Consider the following 17,164-nt stretch of genomic DNA (forward strand, 5'->3'; position numbering starts at 1 on the left):
TCTGGGCAGCCTTCATACATCCAGGACTGTTTCAACCCTGTTCCCTGCCCCAGCCCATGCGTGGGGACGCAGAGGTCCCCACAGACCCCCAGCAGCCATTCCCTGAGTAACCCCTGATGCTTCATCAGTGGTGGTGAATGTTTCAGCAGGGGACACAGCCCTGTGGGTCCCTCCAGGGATGCTGTGGGTGCCCTGCCCCTCCTGTGGGCACCTGTAAGATGTGTAACATGTGTAAGAGACCTTAAACATCTTAGAAGACAGATGTTTAAGACATCTGAGGGAAAAGAGCAGAGCAAAGAAGGTGAGTGTTCATAAAGGCTCTGGCCAATCAATTCTTGGACTCCATGCCATGGAAGTCTTTTGCCGTTGAGTTTATGCAGCAACACCCAGGAGCTTCCCTTGTCTCCCATTTGTCCTGGTGTTTTCCCTCCTGCTTGACTGAGCTCTGTCCATTCACAAATTTCTTCAAACTTGGAAGAGGGCTCAAATATGAGCTTAAAAGGAAAGTGCATGGGCTGGTCAGGTGGTAGTTCAGTGACTAGTAAAGTCACTGGATAAAATCACCTTCTGAATTTCAGCACTTCAAGTCTACTCTATTTGTGCCACTCCTGGCTTCTGATCACTCCCATCTTTTCTCTGTATCCCCTCTTGGTTTACTCCAGGGTGAAGTGACCATCTTTACACTCACCTTGTGACAGATCAAAGGTGCAGGTGTCAAGGTCAGATTGCATGTGGCTCTGAGAAACCGGATTCAGTTGAAGATGTCCTTGCCCATGGCAGGAGGGTTGGACTAGATGGGCTTTAAAAGTCATTTCCAACCCCAGCTATTCTATGATTCTGGGTTTTTTTGCTGTTTCAAATTACATTCCTAATTGTTCTTGAAGGAGGGCTGTTATGCCTGAAAGCTCATCCACTTTTTTCCAGCTGTATCAGCTCATCTAATAGAAACTATTATTGTCCTCTATGGGCCTCACTTTTTTTATCCATTTAGATAATCATGCCTACAAAAGCAATAATGCCAATTATTCCTAACATGCACTTGTCTGGTGAGCAGTGTGGACCAGAGAGCAGGTGCAGTCACAGACCAAGTGGAGGAAGGCTCAGGTCTCTTTCTGAACACCAGTTAACAGCCAACACTCTCCTGTGGGTCCACCACTTGCCCTGCACTTCCCTGGCAGACTCTGCTGATGGCCTAACAGTCACTGAGAGATTTGCAAGGCTTCTTTTGCAGAGGTTCTCAGTCAACTTTACATTTTAACATAGTGAATAATTTATAATCATCTTAGTCAGATGATTTAGACATCTCTTTATCCCATTTCCTAGGTTCTGTGGAAATAAATGCATCTACTCTCCCTTGTAACAGCTGAGTATCTATTCCTTCTCCTTGGCTCTTATTTTGTCTCCAATTAAAAAAGCAGGGATGTTCCCCTTGTTATTTTGGGATTATTAAAGGGTGTTTCGTAACATACCTTAGAGGAAGGTTTTTGAGCAGCCAAGTGAACAAAGCAGAACTTGCTCACCTGTTTGTTGACTCCTCGGGTGTGTTTGTGAGACATCTCTGTGCACACAGGGGCTGCCCCCTCCCAACAGAGCACATTCATTCCTGTGCCCCCAAGCCCTTCACCGCAGTCTCTAATGGGTTTGCCCAGCACAGAACTGAAACGCATTGTTCTGTTGATCCTCAAACCACCCATTCAGTCCTTGGTTTTGTGCAATGGATGTGTTCATTATGTGCTTTTATGCCCTCAGAATGTTGCTCTTGGAAATCCCTCTTTGCCCTGATCCTTCACTCGCCAGAATTGCTGCTTTCTTCTCCCTTCCCATTCAGACAGGACTCACAGCCCGTCCCTCTCGGAGGGATCTCTGTTTGTGTGCAGTTTCCTGTGTAAGTACACTGGCATTCTTCTCCTAGAACAGCTTTCCAAAAGGTCACATATATTTACCTGAACCTTTCATGTGAAGTCTTCAAGAAATTCACCCTGTCTGAACTCATCCTTTTAGTTGCTCCTTTGGCTTCAGTCAGATGCTCCATTTCTGTCGCTTGTCCCTTTGCAATTCCTCAGAACTGGGGGGGGTATTTCGGGTTGCTGCTTCTCCCAGAAATCTCTGACTCTATGACAGTTGGCTTTTCTGCAGCTACCTCTTGAACCCATGTAATTCTTCTGACTAAATCGAGCCTTACAGAGCCCTGAAGGACACCACTCATCAAGGGCCTGTACCTCGACATTGACCACAACTCTCTGTCTGCCTCCATCCAGCCAATTTTTTATCCATCAAGTAATCCACCTTTCAAACCCATAGCTCTCCAATTTGGAGATAAGGATGTTGTGTGGGACCATGTCAAAGGCTTTACAGAAGTTTGGATAGATGTCATAGGTGATCTTTGCATAGATTGTCCTCTCTGCATGGAGGGGCCCCAAGTCCCTTATTAATCCACTTTCCATGCTGTCATCTCTCTGAGCTGCTCTGAGCTGCTCTTGAACACTGCTCTTAAGATCTGTCAGGAACCTGTGAGGTGCTCAGTGTCACAGCCAGCCCCAAACAACAGTTTTTCCCTTGCTAGTCCCCAGACAGCAGCACAAGAGGATACCGGGCTATTTGCTGATCCCATTGTCTACTGGATTTAAGACCACTCTTTCAGAGGAGCGTGATGTTTGCCTGTGTGCAAGGGGAGCTCCTTTAGCTGCAGTTTGTGTTCATGTCTCTTCCCTGTGTGTCCCGTTCCCTCTGCTCCGTAACCCTGAGCTGGCCACAGGCTGCAGCCCGACCCGCCAGTTTGCCCCCTTTCTCCAGCCGAAGCACCCGTTCCCTCAGCCCTGCTCGCCCCGTCCCTCTCCGCTGTCCCCGGGAGGCGGCCGGGGATGCCGAGGGGTCCCCGGGGTGGGGAGTCCCGTTCCCCGCCCGCCGGGCGCTCCCGGGCGGGGCCGCAGCGCTATAGGGGCCGCAGCTCTATAAGGGCCGGCGGCGGCGGCGGGGCCGGGAGCGCGATGGGGCTCGGGGGCGGCGGCGCGGAGCTGCTCTTCCCCCCGCTCCTCCTCTTCTTCCTTCTCCTGCTCCTCTGCCTCGTCCTGCTGCTGCTGGGCTGCTCCCGGCCGCTGGCGCTGCGGCGCGGCCGCGGCCAGGTGGGCTACCTGCCGGGCTACCTGCCGGGCTATCTGCCCGGCTACCAGGCGACCCCCAGTCGGAGCCCCTGGCCCGGCCCCCGCCGCCCCCCCGGGGCCCTCCCGCCGCCGTTCCCGAACGGCTGGTACCGCCTGCTCGACTCGGCGCAGCTGCCCCGCGGCGCCGTGCGCGGGCTCGCCCTGCTCGGTGAGTGCCAGCCCCGCATCCCCTCCCGGGCACCCCCGCCCGGCACTGCCGGCGCACCGGGCATCCCACCCGGGCAGCCCTGCTGGGGAACCGACCCCAGGGGTACTGGACCATCCGTGCTCGGGCACTTCTGGCAGGGCACTGAGGCAACCAGGCCGGTGTGGGTGCCTCTGGTGTTAGAGGGAGGCATCCTTCCAGAGAAGGGCAACCAGGCTGGGGAAGGGTGTGGAGCACAAGTGCTGTGAGGAGAGGCTGAGGGAGCTGAGGAGGCTCAGCCTGGAGAGGAGGAGACTCAGGGGAGACCTTCTCACTCTCTACAGTTCCCTGCCAGGAGGGGGGAGCCGGGTGGGGGTCGGTCTCTGCTCCCAGGAACCAGCAGTAGGACAAGAGGGCACAGCCTTGAGCTGCACCAGGGGAGGTTTAGGTTGGACATCAGGAAGAAGTTCTTATAGAGGAATGGATCAGACATTGAAATGGGCTGCCCAGGGAGGTGGTGGAGTCCCTGTCCCTGGGGGTGTTTAAGAAAAGACTTGGATGTGTCATTTAGTAGACAAGGTGGTGTTGGGTCAAAGGTTGGACTTAATGATCTCAGAGGTCTTTTCCAACCTGGTTAATTCTGTGATTCTGTGATTTGCACTGGCACATACCAGCCAGAATCCCCATCAGGGCACCAGGACATCTTGCTGGGGCATTAGGGCATGTCCTGGGGCATCCCTGCCTGGACATCCTGCAGGGGCACAGGGACATCCCTGTTCAGGCATCCCCAGTGAGGCACTGGGATGTCTGCACATGGATATCCTCACCAGGGCACTGGGGCAGCCCAGTGTGGGCATCCCAGCCAGCACCTGTGGTGAGCACTGCACTGTCATTGCTGTCCCTGCAGGGCATCCGGGGCGTCCCTGCCTGGGGGCTCTGCTGTGGCACTGGCACAACTCTGCCACCATCCCTTTCAAGTCAGAGTGGCTGCCCCATCCCTGGAAATGTTTGAGGCTGGGCTGGATGGGGCTTGGAGCAATCTGGTTTAGTGGAAGGTGTCCCTGCCCATGGCAGGGGGGTTGGAATGAGATGGTCTTTGGGGTCCCTTCCAACCCAAACCATTTGTCACAGCAGCCCAGCTGTGCCCATAGAAGGGCACCAAGGGTATCACAGCCTAGGGTCCTGCATGGGCATTGGGATCCCTACTGGAGCACTGGGACATCATGGCAGTGTGGGGGCACCCCTGTGTGGGTGCCCTGGGACACAGGGGCATCTCTCTGCCTGGGCTCTCCTCACAAGCATCACTGCCTGCAGCTCCCTGGGGAGTTTGGGATGGGACTTCAAAGCCACATCCAGAGGAGTGCTGTGCTCCTCCAGGGTCCTTTTGCTTAGAAGATGGGTTTGGACCAGCAGAAGGGATGTTTCTGCATTGAAATCTCTCAGATTCAGTGGAAAAGGTGTTCCTATTTTCAAGAGCCATCCCCTCCTCTGAAGTTGCTGGGGTTTGGTGTTTGGGGTTTTTTGGGTTTTTTGTTTGGTTGGTTTTGTTTTGTTTTTATAACAGGACCTATGTAATTCAATATACATTGAATTCTATTCCTAGAGAGCCCCTCCAACCTACCTGTTATAGTTCTCTTGGTTGTCTGCCCATAGCCTGGCTCCTGGCACCCAGTCCTCTGGGTCTGGCTGAAATGTGCAGGTGGAATCACTTCTAGTGGCAGTGACAGCAAGGTACCAGTGCCAGGAAGATTATCAGTAAGTAAGACAGTTAAACAACCTGTAGCCTCTGGGATTGTGGGTGTCTTATTTATTTTGGAGCCTCTGATCAAAAAGCCTGGAAATGCAGTCCCACTTCAGAGGCAGTGAGTCAGAGGAGATGAAAGAACAACAATCACCTGACTCAGTCTTTGCAGATAAGACACCTTCCAAAACCTGGCACTGAGCATGCAGGAAAGTCTCACTCTCTCCTGGGGTTGTGGAAGTGGGGTGAGAGCTGCTTCAGAGTCCTCTGAGATGCTCTGTCCCAGACTCTGCATTCCCAGCAAATGCCCAGAACTGTCCAGTGGTCCTGGGGCTCTTTAAGTCCCCTGTGCTATTCTTGCTGCAATTGCTATTTGATTTTCCTAAAAGAAATAGGCTAATTAAGTTGGAAAATTAAAATTAAAAAGAGAAAAAGTATTTGGCTGTTAGTGCTCTGATATTCACCTGCAACAGTTTTCAGTGTATCTTGGGCCAGAAAACTGTCCTCCCAATTTGGAGAGGCATTGGATTTGACACACAAGGCAGAGCAAAGACCAGCCTCTCCTCTGGCTCTGCTGGCTCCAGAGTGCAAAGGTTGGAAGCAAAAGCAGCACTCAGGAGTCCTGGGTGAGTTCTTGGACAGCCCAGCAAAGCTCTGGCCATGGGCACTGATTCAGGTCTTCAAGGCAGAGACCTCCAAACTGCCTGTACAAAGGGAACCTCTAGAGATGGGACCTTCTTGGGGTAAAAACATCTTAAAAGTTTGTTGGGCAAAGCCTCAGGCTGCAGAGCTGCTGCTGGGGGCACGTGGCTGGGACACCCGGGGCCCCAAGTGCTCTGGCTGTGGGACTCTGGTCTGACCCATCCAAAGCTGTTCCTCTGTGTTTCCACTCTGCTGTTGCTCCTGCTGAGCCCTTGACATCTCCAGCAGTCAGAAACACTTTCCCTGCCTTCCCTCTTTTGGCCTGAACCTCAGGTCAGGTAGAAAGGTGGGTTAGAGATAGAAGAAAACACTGATGCTTCAGAATGAATCCCTGTTACCTGGGGCAGGGGAAAGTGCACTGCTGGTGCCTCCACTCCAGTGGAGTGCCAGAAGATGTGTGAGAGCCTTCCAGAAAGACTCTGGGGACAACAGAGCCAGTGTCCTGGGAAAGACGGGATCTGCAGGCACTGGGGTACAATGACTCATATCTGCCAGATATCAAAAATAATCCTTCCTAGGCTTGAAGGCTGGGAAAGTTTCCAGCATTTCCTTTTCTTTGCCCAAATAACAAAACTTCAGTCAAGGAAAGTGGTTTTGGGAGGGATAGCTCACACCATGTCACTTGTCATCAGGGTGGCTGCCTGGGAAAACATGGACTGCACTCAGCTCCCAAAGTCGAGCTTGGACTTCTTTGAGCTCCAAGTGACAGCAGCCACTGTAACGACCAGAGTTCACAAGCTGATGAACTCTGAATACAAAATACGTGCCGCATCACCCGAGGCATAGCATGCAAGGAGAGGACTTGGCCCTCCCCTCAGTGGTCACATCTGTATGAACAGCCCCCAAGGGCTTCTGAGCTCCCAGCCCAGCTGTGTCCCCTTCCAACCAGGTGACTTGAGGGGACACTTTGCTTTCAGGGCAGGTCACCAAGGCACAGCCCCTCTCCCCTGTGCTGCTTCCAGGGGGCACTGGCAGGTCTGTGCTGGGCCAGGAAAGCATCTGGCCCCAGTTCAGTCCCTCAGGAGCACATTGGTTCAGATGATGCCGTGGCAGCCATCCAGCTGTGGCTGGAGCACAGCTGGGTGAGGCAGAGCCATGAACAGTCTGACGGCTGCAGCCCAGGTGCTGCCTGTCTCTGCTTTATTGGGCCCTTGCTCAGCTAACGAGGTGCTACCCTGGGGCTGTGGAGGAAGAGGGCAATCCCAGAACTGAGCCGGAACAGACCAGTGGGGCAAACCTCACATTGCTCCGGGAAGCACAAGGAATGAGGCCCTCAATGGAGACAAGTCTGAGTGCTGGGGCAATGCAGTCCCAGCCGCTGCAGCACTGGCTCTCCACTCCCTCTGTGGAGCCGACCAGAGCCGGGGGCTTCCCTTCCCATCCCTTCCCTTCACCAGAAAACTCCCTTTTGCCGAGGAGGTGTCAGTGCTCTGGCTCTCAGCACGCATCTGTCCCTGCTCGAGGAAGGGATTTGCTGCTGAGCTACAGTGTGGATGGCCCTCAGGGTTCAAGAGCAAAGAGATAAAGGGCTTCTTCCAGCTCCAGTTAGCAGAGATTCTCGAGAGGTATGAGCCTGTGGGCTCTCCTCTGCCCCTCCTGGGTGAAGGAGTTCTTCTCTGTGTCTCTCTCCCTTAGCAGGGGAAGCGTCCTAAATCTTCAAACATTTTTGTGGAGGCACCTTTCATCTTGTGACCAAAACAGGATCCAGGACAGGGTTTAGAAGTCCATGGCCACCACACTCCGGGCATCTGCTTGAGCAGCTGCCAGCCCAGTTCTGCCTGGCCTTTTCTGCAGCCAGTAAACACCTGACCGCAGCCCGGCGGGGGAGTGCTGCCCACGGTCCCTCTCCCCCGCTGTCCCTCCCTCCCGCAGCCCGTGCCGCCGCCCCTGCCCGCCTCTGGCAGCTGCCTGGTGCCATCTCGTGGTTAAATCCCTTCTCCGGAGCATCCCTGTTTCTGTCCTGCCACGACTAGAAAGGAGAGAAGCCCGCGGGCATTACTTTTCCGCGGGGTTTTTCTCACTCCTCTGACCCCGGGTGAAGTCACCGCTCGGTGCCCCCGTTCCCAAGGGGCCGAGCAATGAGTGTCTTGCCCGACCCCCCTCCCCTGGCGCTGCTGTTTTTACACCTCCACCATCTCCTGTTCCGGCAGGGGAACATCTCGCCGTGTTTCGCTCCCAGGATGGCCAAGCCCACGTGCTGGACGCCCACTGCCCTCACCTCGGGGCCAACCTCGCTGCCGGGGGGCGGGTCCGGGGCGGCTGCATCGAGTGCCCCTTCCACGGCTGGCAGTTCCGAGGAGAGGATGGAAAATGCACCAGAATCCCGTATGCTGGAAAAGGTGAACGTGCCCCAAATCCATGGAGAGCAGCCACAGAAAGGATAGTGCCCCACGTCCCCATTAAAAGCCACTTCATTAGAAGAAAGTTGTCTTTATAATAATTCACCCTCCATCTGCTCCCCTGTTTCATGCAGCACCCTGGTTTTCCTCTGGGTTGCCCATGTCCCAGTGTTCCACAGGAACAGAAACACAGGGTTCCAGTGCCCTTCCCTATGTTAGATGGTAACTGGGACTTCAGTTAAATAATGCCCTTCTTGGTTCTGACAGTCCCACACCTCCTGCATTCCATAGGCAGGGTATAAAAGCAGATTTTTAACTCTGAACCTTCCATTGGGTCCCTCAGGGATGGACCCTGAGGAGCTTGGGTTCCAGAAATGATTCTGTGCTCTACAGTGACAGCTTATGCCACATCAGTGCTGAAATGCATCCCATGAACATGACAGAATAGTTTCTCAATGGGAATATTTTTCTCCTTTTAGGGCTTGAAAGGAACTTTTGATTGGGATTACGGAAAGCTCTTCACACACACCCACCATGTAGACATGGTTTGCGTTGACTGTGTAGGAAGAATATCTTAAAGTTCACGTGGAGCAATTATTTGATCTGGCTCCACTAATGAATTTAAATCACCAATTGCTTATCTTGAGTTTTGTTTGGCTTGTGCTTCTTAGTTATTGTCCTGAGAAGTTCAACTTCATTGGATTTGGATCGATTAGGATAGTGACAAAACATTGATTGGCAGCAAAAGTCACTCTTTCTACTAAACAAACTATTTCTCCCAAAGTGAAAGAAACATTCCATCTATATGGGCAAGAGAACCAATTTATAGATCTCTCCAAACAGCAATTTCCTTTTCTGTGTGTGTTATTTTCAGAAAAAAGATTAACACTGTATTTTTTTCCCCACACATAATCAGGAGCTGCATTCAAATGAAAATTTGGTTCCATGCACTGAGCAATGATGTGTTTCACCACAAAATGAGGGAGAATATTCTGGACATATGCAAACACTCACACCAAGATGTGTCATTTCATCTGAAATGGATGAATTCTGAGTCATTATTATTTGGAGGTATTAAAAGAATAAAACTGCAGCCAGCTGCCCTGCTCCCCTCCAGCCCAAATGGGTCAGGGTGATTTAAACAGATTTAAAAGCCATCTGTGCTCACACAGGTACTTTGTTGGAGCAGGATTTTGGAGAGTTCAGATGGGCAGCTCCTCCAGCCCTGGGCTCAGAGGGACCCACAGCCAGACAGAGCCCCAGAACCCAGTGTGGGGCTGGAGGAAGAGGGGGAAGGGTTTGGAGCACATGGAATGGCTGAGGGAGCTGGGGGGGTACAGCCTGGAGAAAAGGAGGCTCAGGGGGGACCTTAACTCTCAACTACTCCCTGACAGGAGGGGGGAGCCGGCGACGGGGTCGGGCTCTGCTCCCAGGGAACAAGAGACAGGACAAGAGGAAATGGTCTCAAGCTGTGCCAGATGAGGTTTAGATCTGATATTAGGGAAAATTCCTTCACTAAAAGGGTGGTCAGGTGTTGGAACAGGCTGCCCAGAACAGTGATGGAGTCACCATTCTGGAAGGATTTAAAAGATGTGTGGATATGGCACCTGGGGACATGGGTTAGTGCTGGGCTTGGCAATGCTGGGCAATGGTTGGACTTGGGGATATTAAAGGTTTGTTCCAACCTGATTGATTCTGTGATTCCATGTCTGCATGGGGGCAGATGAAGCCCTTTTAGAATTTTAATGAGATGCATCCCACCCAAAGCACCAGGTTTTGTCAATCAGAAATCACAGTGATGGGCTCCTCCTGCCCCCTCTGATATCCATTGATTGAAAGAGAATCATCATTTCTCCCACTATTTCACTTCCCACATGTATAAGGCTGAGTAAGAAGGAACTGCTCTGTGCTCTCCTTGGTGCTCGTTTCCACATTAGAAAAAAAAAAAAAAATAATGAAGGCAACAGCCTTCCAATCCAGTAGAAGCTGCATTTTGTGACAATCAACTATAAATGCCAAAATTAATTTCACTGAAGTGATCTATTCTTAAAGCAACACATGATACTGCAATGTTATAGCAGAGAATGACTTGAACCTGAGAGGTAGCAATGGCTTTTACTCTCTTTGCACATCTAAAACTGAAAGCATCTCCTGTTAGTTCACTGGAACTGGAGGGGGATCCATTCATGCAGCAACCACTTAATTATTTAATCAGGTTAAAGAGGCAGCTGACCAGCCAGCCAGGTTGTTCCTTTAAAAACTTATGCAAAACACCAAACTGAAATAAAACCAATTAAAACAAACTCCTTTCTGTGACCCTTGTAGCTGCTGTTCTTCTTCAGCGCTGGAAAGCTGGAGCAGTGCCACCACGAGTGCGTGCCACAGGAATATCTCCCCTAAAGTCGAGCTCAGAGCTGTGGTTCAGCACCAGGGTCGGGGTCGGGGTCAGCCTCGGGGCTGTGGGTTTTAACTGGTCCCTTTATGCCCCCGCAGTGCCGGATTTCGCCAGGGTCCGGGTCTGGCCGTCCTGCGAGGTGAACGGGATGGTGCTGGTCTGGTACCACTGCCAAGGGCTCGATCCCACCTGGGCAGTGCCCGAGCAGCGCGAGATCACCTCCGGGGAGTGGGTGTTCCGCGGGCAGACCGAGCACCTGGTGGACGTGCACATCCAGGTAGGGAGCTCGGTCCCGCCCCCCGTGGGGCATGTCCAGGCCTGGGTCCTCTCCTATAGCCCAGTTCAGAGACCTCTCCTCCCAGTTCACCAGACCTTGGCAGTGCCATCACTGCTGCTGGCAGAGCTCTGACCTGGAAACACCCCCGTGCTGCGCGCCGAGAACGCAGCATATGTTCCCCAAACACGGAGCGTGAGCTCCTCGAGTGGAGAACAGCTGTTCTGGGTGCTTAAAAAGAGTCTGCTAATTTGCTTTGACTTACAACTGGTGTAATTTAAAAAAAGATTCTCTAAGAGCTGCGGCACTTACTGTCAGGAGGCGTCTCAACCCATCGATCACCCCAATGGAAACGCGCAGTTATTTTGCTGTTAATCTTCATAATCACCATCATAGGCTGACAAATGGGCCATGGAGAACAAACGGCTGCTGCCTCTCTGTGCAAATGAGTCTGGAAAAAGGGTCCCATTTTGTGGCACTGGACAGAAGGGACCTGGGAGGGAGAAGGGGCAGCCACAGGTGGGGGCTCCTCCTGGAGAGGGATGGGAAGCAGCAGCAGTTCTGAAACTAGGTGATGCCTGGAGGTCCTGGGGAGATTTTTCTGTGCTTGCTGCTGTGCAGGACACCTGTAGTTGTAAAAATCAGGGACAAAAATGACCCTTAATCTGGAACACAGCAAAACAAAGGCAGCGCCTGCCTGCTGGCTGCATCCCAAGGGAAGAGAGGAGATAGGAAGGAACAGAGAGTTACTGGGAGACATAAAAAAGATGCATGAGGCACAGAAGATGCAGCTCTGGGAGTGTGAATTGGAGCTGGGAGAATCTGGGGGATTGAGGGGATAGTAATATTTATTTTATGTCTTTTCCAGTGCAAACCACTGCACACAGGTCTGTACTGGGGCCAGTCTGTGCTGCTTGCAGAGCTGGTGGGAAGCTGGTGTATTTGAGTCATAAAACAGCTAAAATGTCTCAAAAAGTGATGTATTTGAGCAGGTTGGTGGGGTTTAAAGGTGTATCAGTATGTGAAAACTAGACAAAAATGCTTTATTCATTACAGTTATCATAGGGCCAAAGGCAGGACTTCTTTGGAGTTCCAGCTTGTGCATCTACACAAGCGAGCACATGGAGAGTTCTGTGAGCTCAAAACGAATGCTGTTTCAGTTATTCCTAGTTATTTCAGTTATTCCTAGATGCTGGTCCCAGCTCACTCTGTGCTGAGGCCCCCGGTGCCTCTCGCTGCCTCAAGACCTGTGAGCACCTCTGCCCTGCCTGCCCTGCCTGCCCTGCTCAGCTGGGGGCCCAGGGCTGTACCAGGGTCACCCTGGGGCTGTCACAAAGCTGCTGTAAGTGCAGGTAGCTCCCACCTGAGTCAGCTCTTGACAACAGCAAATTGTTCCCCCCATCAGGAAATCCCTGAGAACGCGGCCGACACAGCTCACTTGGCTTTTCTCCACGGCCCAGCCATTCTGGGAGGGTCTGACCTGAGATACACGAGGTCCAGGCTGTGGGACTTCATGAAGCACATGTGGAAGGTAAAACCCCAGCTCCCCTCTTAGCCATGAGGTCAAATTCTTCCAAACCAGGTTCCCTTCCTGCCTCAAAGCATCTGTCCCCCCTCACCCTCCCGGCTGCACCTCCTGCTCCAGGCTCTGTGTCTCGGAGGGTTTGAGCTGCACTCCCTCACCTGTGCTCATCTCTGGATGGTCCTCACAGCTCTTGTCCCCATCTCACGCTGCCCCTCTCAGCCTGTGCCCCCCACCCTTGGGCTGAGCTGTCCTTTCCCCTCTCCAGGCAGAGTGGCAGCCAGAGCCCGAGCCCAACGCGCACTGCTCCCGGCTGCTGCTCCAACACTCCGCAACCATCTTTGGGAAGCGCCTCTCCCTCATGGATCTGACGGTTTCAGCCAGGCAGGTACGTCCTGGGCCGGTGACCACCAGCATCTCAAGCTGAAGGGCTTTGTTGCCCCAAAGGCTGAGAGCCCTGCCAGTCCTGCTCAGTGTCACAGAGCCACAGAATGTTCTGACTCGGAAGGGACCCACAAGGATCCCCAAGTCCAACGGAATGGTCCGTAAAGGAATTGAACCCTGCTCTTGTCAGCACCCCGCTCTGACCAACTGAGCTCATCTTGGGGTCACCTTCCCTACCAAGTGCATCCGACACATGGGCCAAAAAGCACCCACTGGCACTGGGGCTGTCCCAGGGAAGAGGAAGGGGTCCTAAGCATTACTGTGCCACAAAACAATTAAAAAAAACCACCTGAGCAGACACTGGTGACAATCCTGAGGGACCTTCACACCACATGGTCACAGCTGGTTACAGTGCAGAAGTGGGAAAGGCAAACAATCAGGAACAGTGTGTCTGTAGCCCAAGATCAGCCCTGAGATAATAAAATAGCTGACACAGACTAAGAATTACAGGAAAATAGAAACAATGCTATGAATCAATTGGAACCACTTTTGGTTCTGGATTTTTTAATGAAATGTGAAGTTTGCCTGATAAAACATTTCTAACTTTAGTCTAATACATTTTTGAAGGAATTTGACCTATTCCCACATTACAAATGCAGAACAAGTCACAGAATCACAGACTGGTTTGGGTTGGAAGGGGACCTTGAAGATCATTTCATTTCAGCCCCCTGCCATGGGCAGGGACACCTTCCACTAGCCCAGGTTGCTCCAAGCTCCATCAAACCTGGCCTTGGACACTCCCAGGGATGGGGCAGCCACAGCTTCTCTGGGCAGTCTGTGCCAGGGCCTCACCAACCTCATGGGAAGATTTCTTCCCAATATCTAATCTAGCTAATCTAACCCTGCCTGGAGATGATAACAACTGGTAAAGTTGTGACTCGGGGTCCTGAGGCCATGACTTTGTGCCTGACTTGATGAAAAGAGTAGCAAGCCCAGCCCAGGAGACATCTCCAGCAGGTCTCAAGGTGTGGGGGTTCCTGTACCCGAGGGCTGGACCACTGGGGACTGTTCCCTGAGGATGTTCTGTTGCTCTGCAGGTGGGGCCAGGGCTGGTTTACCTGATCTTTGAACACGCGTTCCTGGGCCGTGGGATCATCCTGCAGACGGTGACTCCCCTGGAGCCTCTCCTGCAGAGTGTTGTTCACAAAATCTACTACCAGAAGAACATACCAGCCATTGTTCCCAAGTTCATCCTGAGGGCAGAGTGTGTCCAGGTGAGGCCCCTGCAGAAGAGCAGCCAAAGGGATTTGGTTCCCTGGAGCTTCGTGCCTGGGAGGTGTGAGAAGGAAGAGCAGCTGCCCACATGGGCTCAGATATCCTGTGGGAGCAAAGCAAAGACCTGGGAAAGGTCCTTGTGGTGCTTATGTGATCTTTCCTTGTCAGCAGCCCAAAAAAATCAAACTGGAGGTCAAATAAAGGGAGTCCCTGCCGTGGGTCACCTGCTGAGGGTGGCAGAGAGGTGTTATCCCTCTCCTGTGGGTGGGAAGCTGGGACACAAGGATTAGGCTCTTTAGCTACAGGAAGTCTTTGAGGGAACTAATCACTGCATCCAGGTTTCCAGCATCCCAGGCTGGTGCTTTAACATTATCCTACCACCTTTGGTAAGAACTGTGCCAAGAAATCCTCACGTTTTTAAATTACCGTGAAATTTGGCAACTCCTGCTACTCCTGAAAGAGGTTTTCCAGGCTTTTACCACAGGGATTCATGGAAGTGTTGAACTCTGGAGGTCTCCATTTCAATATCCCAGCTGAGACATGGTTATTGCCAAATTCAGGTCAAGCATGGCCTTGAAGGCCACCTCTGTTGGAGAGCGGCCCCATCTCTCCAGCTCCAGATGAAGTTCAGATGCCAAAAACCTACCCCAAGTCAAACTTAGCTGTGCTCCCTCATATTCTATAAATATTGCCTTAACATTTTGCATCTTACTAATGTGAATGAGCAACACTCATTTCTGCAGCACCTTCTTCCCAAAGCTTACTCCATGTGTGCCTGAGCAGAGTGTAAGATGTGGATGCAACCCAATGAACTCAAACTCTCAGGTGGAGCAGCTCCTACCTGCACAACCCCATGACAGGGGCAGTCTGAGCTGGAAGTGGCTTTTTTGGGCTAAACTCTGCTGGCTGCAGACAGAGCCGTGGTGTTCCGTGTTCCCACAGCAGTCCCACGAGGGCCAGTGGGGAGAAATGTGAAAAGTAAATCAGTGTCACACAAACCTGCTGGTTCAGCTTCCCCTCCTGAGTGAGATCTTCCTTCTCCCCCCAGTTTGAGCGGGATATAACCATCTGGAACAACAAAGAGTACCTGTCCAAGCCACTCCTGGTGAGGGAGGACTCCGGGATCCAGAGGCACCGGCGCTGGTTCTCCCAGTTCTACAGCGAGGGGAGCGCAACGGCCCCGGCACGGGAGGAGGGCCTGGACTGGTGAGGACCTGGCTGCCCCCTCACTGCAGGAGCTGCCAGAGGTTCTCAGGTGGGTCCTGCCCACCCTGGCTGGTGGCAGAGGTGCTATGCAGGCATCACCAGTGTAACAAATACAGGCACTGGCACAGGGAGCAGAGCCTGAGCCCTGGTGATCCTTCTGTGTCTGGGGCACCAAAGCTCCAAGGCTGTCCTGCAGTGTGAACTGAGTGTAAACTTCAGGTTAGAATCATGGAATCACAGAAACCTTGAGCTGGAAGTGACCCACAGGACCATCCAGTCCAATCCCTGGCCCTGCACAGACACCCCAACAATCCCATCCTGTCCCTCAGAGCCTTGTCCAAACACTCCTGGAGCTCTGGCAGCCTTGGTGCTGTGCCCACTGCCCTGGGAAGCCTGGTCAGTGCCCAACCAGCCTCTGGGGGAAGAACCTTTTGCTGAGATCCAACCTGACCCTGCCCTGACACAGCTCCAGCCATTCCCTGGGTCCTGTCACTGCTCACAGAGAGCAGAGATCGGAGCTGCCCCTGCACTGCCCCTGGTGAAGAAGCTGCAAACCCCAATGAGACTCCCCTCAGTCTCCTCAGATTGCCAGAGCTGCCCTTGAAGTGTCCTTGTCTCTCACTCTGCAATCATTTTGAACAGTTCTGTTTTCATCTGGCCTTTTATTGCCCAGAGTGGCCTTTCCCTGCTGATGCTTCTGCAGCATCACCTTGGCTGGGACAGGCTCCAGCTCTCACATGGGCTGCAAACCTCAGGAACTGCTCTAGATCCTCCTGTGTTTGGTGCTACATGTGCTGTATTGAAGGGCTAAATTCTGCCTGGCTGCTTTCCCTGGGGAAACTTGTAATCCCCCAGGCAGAGCTGCTGTGGGTCACCAGCAGGGCTCTGACAGTTTCTCTCTGCCAAGCAGGAGCAAATGCTCAAATCCAGGAGCTTTCCCAGGCTGGTGGCTCCCATTGCCGTGCACTGTGCACCTCCCTGTGCCTTGTGAATTCTGCACTTTACTGGGGCTTCTAATTCCTCCTTCTGCACTATCCCAGAGCAGGACTGGGAGCAGGACCCTGCCAGAGCAGCCCCCTGTCTGTGCAGAGCTCACTGCCCACCCCAGGAGCACCCCGGGTACCCTGTGCCAGCTGTGCCACCACCAGTCACATCTGCCCATTGCACTTCCAATATTTTGCTATTAAATGTCTTTTAAAACTGATCTCATGTTCACAGTTTTTTGTTCTTCACTGTTTTGGGGGTGCTCTTGCCAGGAGAAGGAGTCCTGCAGCTGGCCCATGCTCCCCTGTCTCAGGAGCCACAGGGAATCTCCAGCAAGGAACTTCACAAGAGAGCAGGAGCTTGGAGAAGGAGCATTTGTCCAACTCAACAGCCTGAGCCTCTCAGGGACCTGAGAGCTCTAATATGTCTTGGTGGCCCTGACCAGCCTCACCTGGGCTGCTTCCTCCACTCCCTGCCCACGGCCCAGGAGCCCATTTCGGCTCAGCTCTGGCCCCTCAGCCCCTGCCCTGAGCGATGCTGTACCTCTGACTGACCTGGACTCTGACCACAGCCTGACTTCCCAGCTGGACCTCCACCCTGTCCCATCCCCACAGAGCTGCCCAGTCACTGCTGGGCTGTGTCAGACCCTGGATACCCTCTCCAGATCCTCAGACCCTGGATACCCTCTCCAGATCCTGGAGATTTGGAGATTGACTTCCCAGCTGGACCTCAGACCTGCCCCATTGCCATGAGCTTGTCCCATGATCTGACTCCACGACCTCTGGGCAGTGAGACCCCCCTCAACTCCCAGCACCCCATTCCTTAGGGAGCAGCTGCCCTGGCAGTGATGGGTGATGGAGAAACATCAAGAGGAAACTAAAAGAACTGAGATGTTACACGACATGATGTGGGTCACGATGTTCACCTAAAATTATGGGGGCCCAGGGCCACTCCCCCCCACCCCCAGCCACAAACACACACTGGTACAGAGCTCTTGCCACACCTGGGCTGTTGTTCCCTGCTCCTCTCTCTGTTTCCACATACAGCATCTCAGGAT

At 52.9% G+C, this 17,164-nt stretch overlaps 1 protein-coding gene across 1 annotated transcript; it reads left to right on the forward strand.

The window, feature by feature from the left end:
• Positions 1–3,020: 3,020 nt before the first annotated feature.
• Positions 3,021–15,460, forward strand: LOC113991065 (cholesterol 7-desaturase nvd-like; the record flags this gene model as incomplete). Its single annotated transcript, XM_027727069.2, has 7 exons — positions 3,021–3,309; positions 7,879–8,067; positions 10,561–10,739; positions 12,142–12,267; positions 12,527–12,646; positions 13,740–13,916; positions 14,966–15,460. Coding segments are annotated over 7 exons (1,242 nt in total), but the record flags the coding sequence as incomplete, so codon positions are not given.
• Positions 15,461–17,164: the final 1,704 nt, after the last annotated feature.

Source organism: Pipra filicauda, unplaced genomic scaffold (genome assembly GCF_003945595.2).
Source record: "Pipra filicauda isolate LSUMZ 115617 unplaced genomic scaffold, ASM394559v2 scaffold333_size800053_pilon, whole genome shotgun sequence".
Classification (NCBI taxonomy): Eukaryota; Metazoa; Chordata; class Aves; order Passeriformes; family Pipridae; genus Pipra; species Pipra filicauda.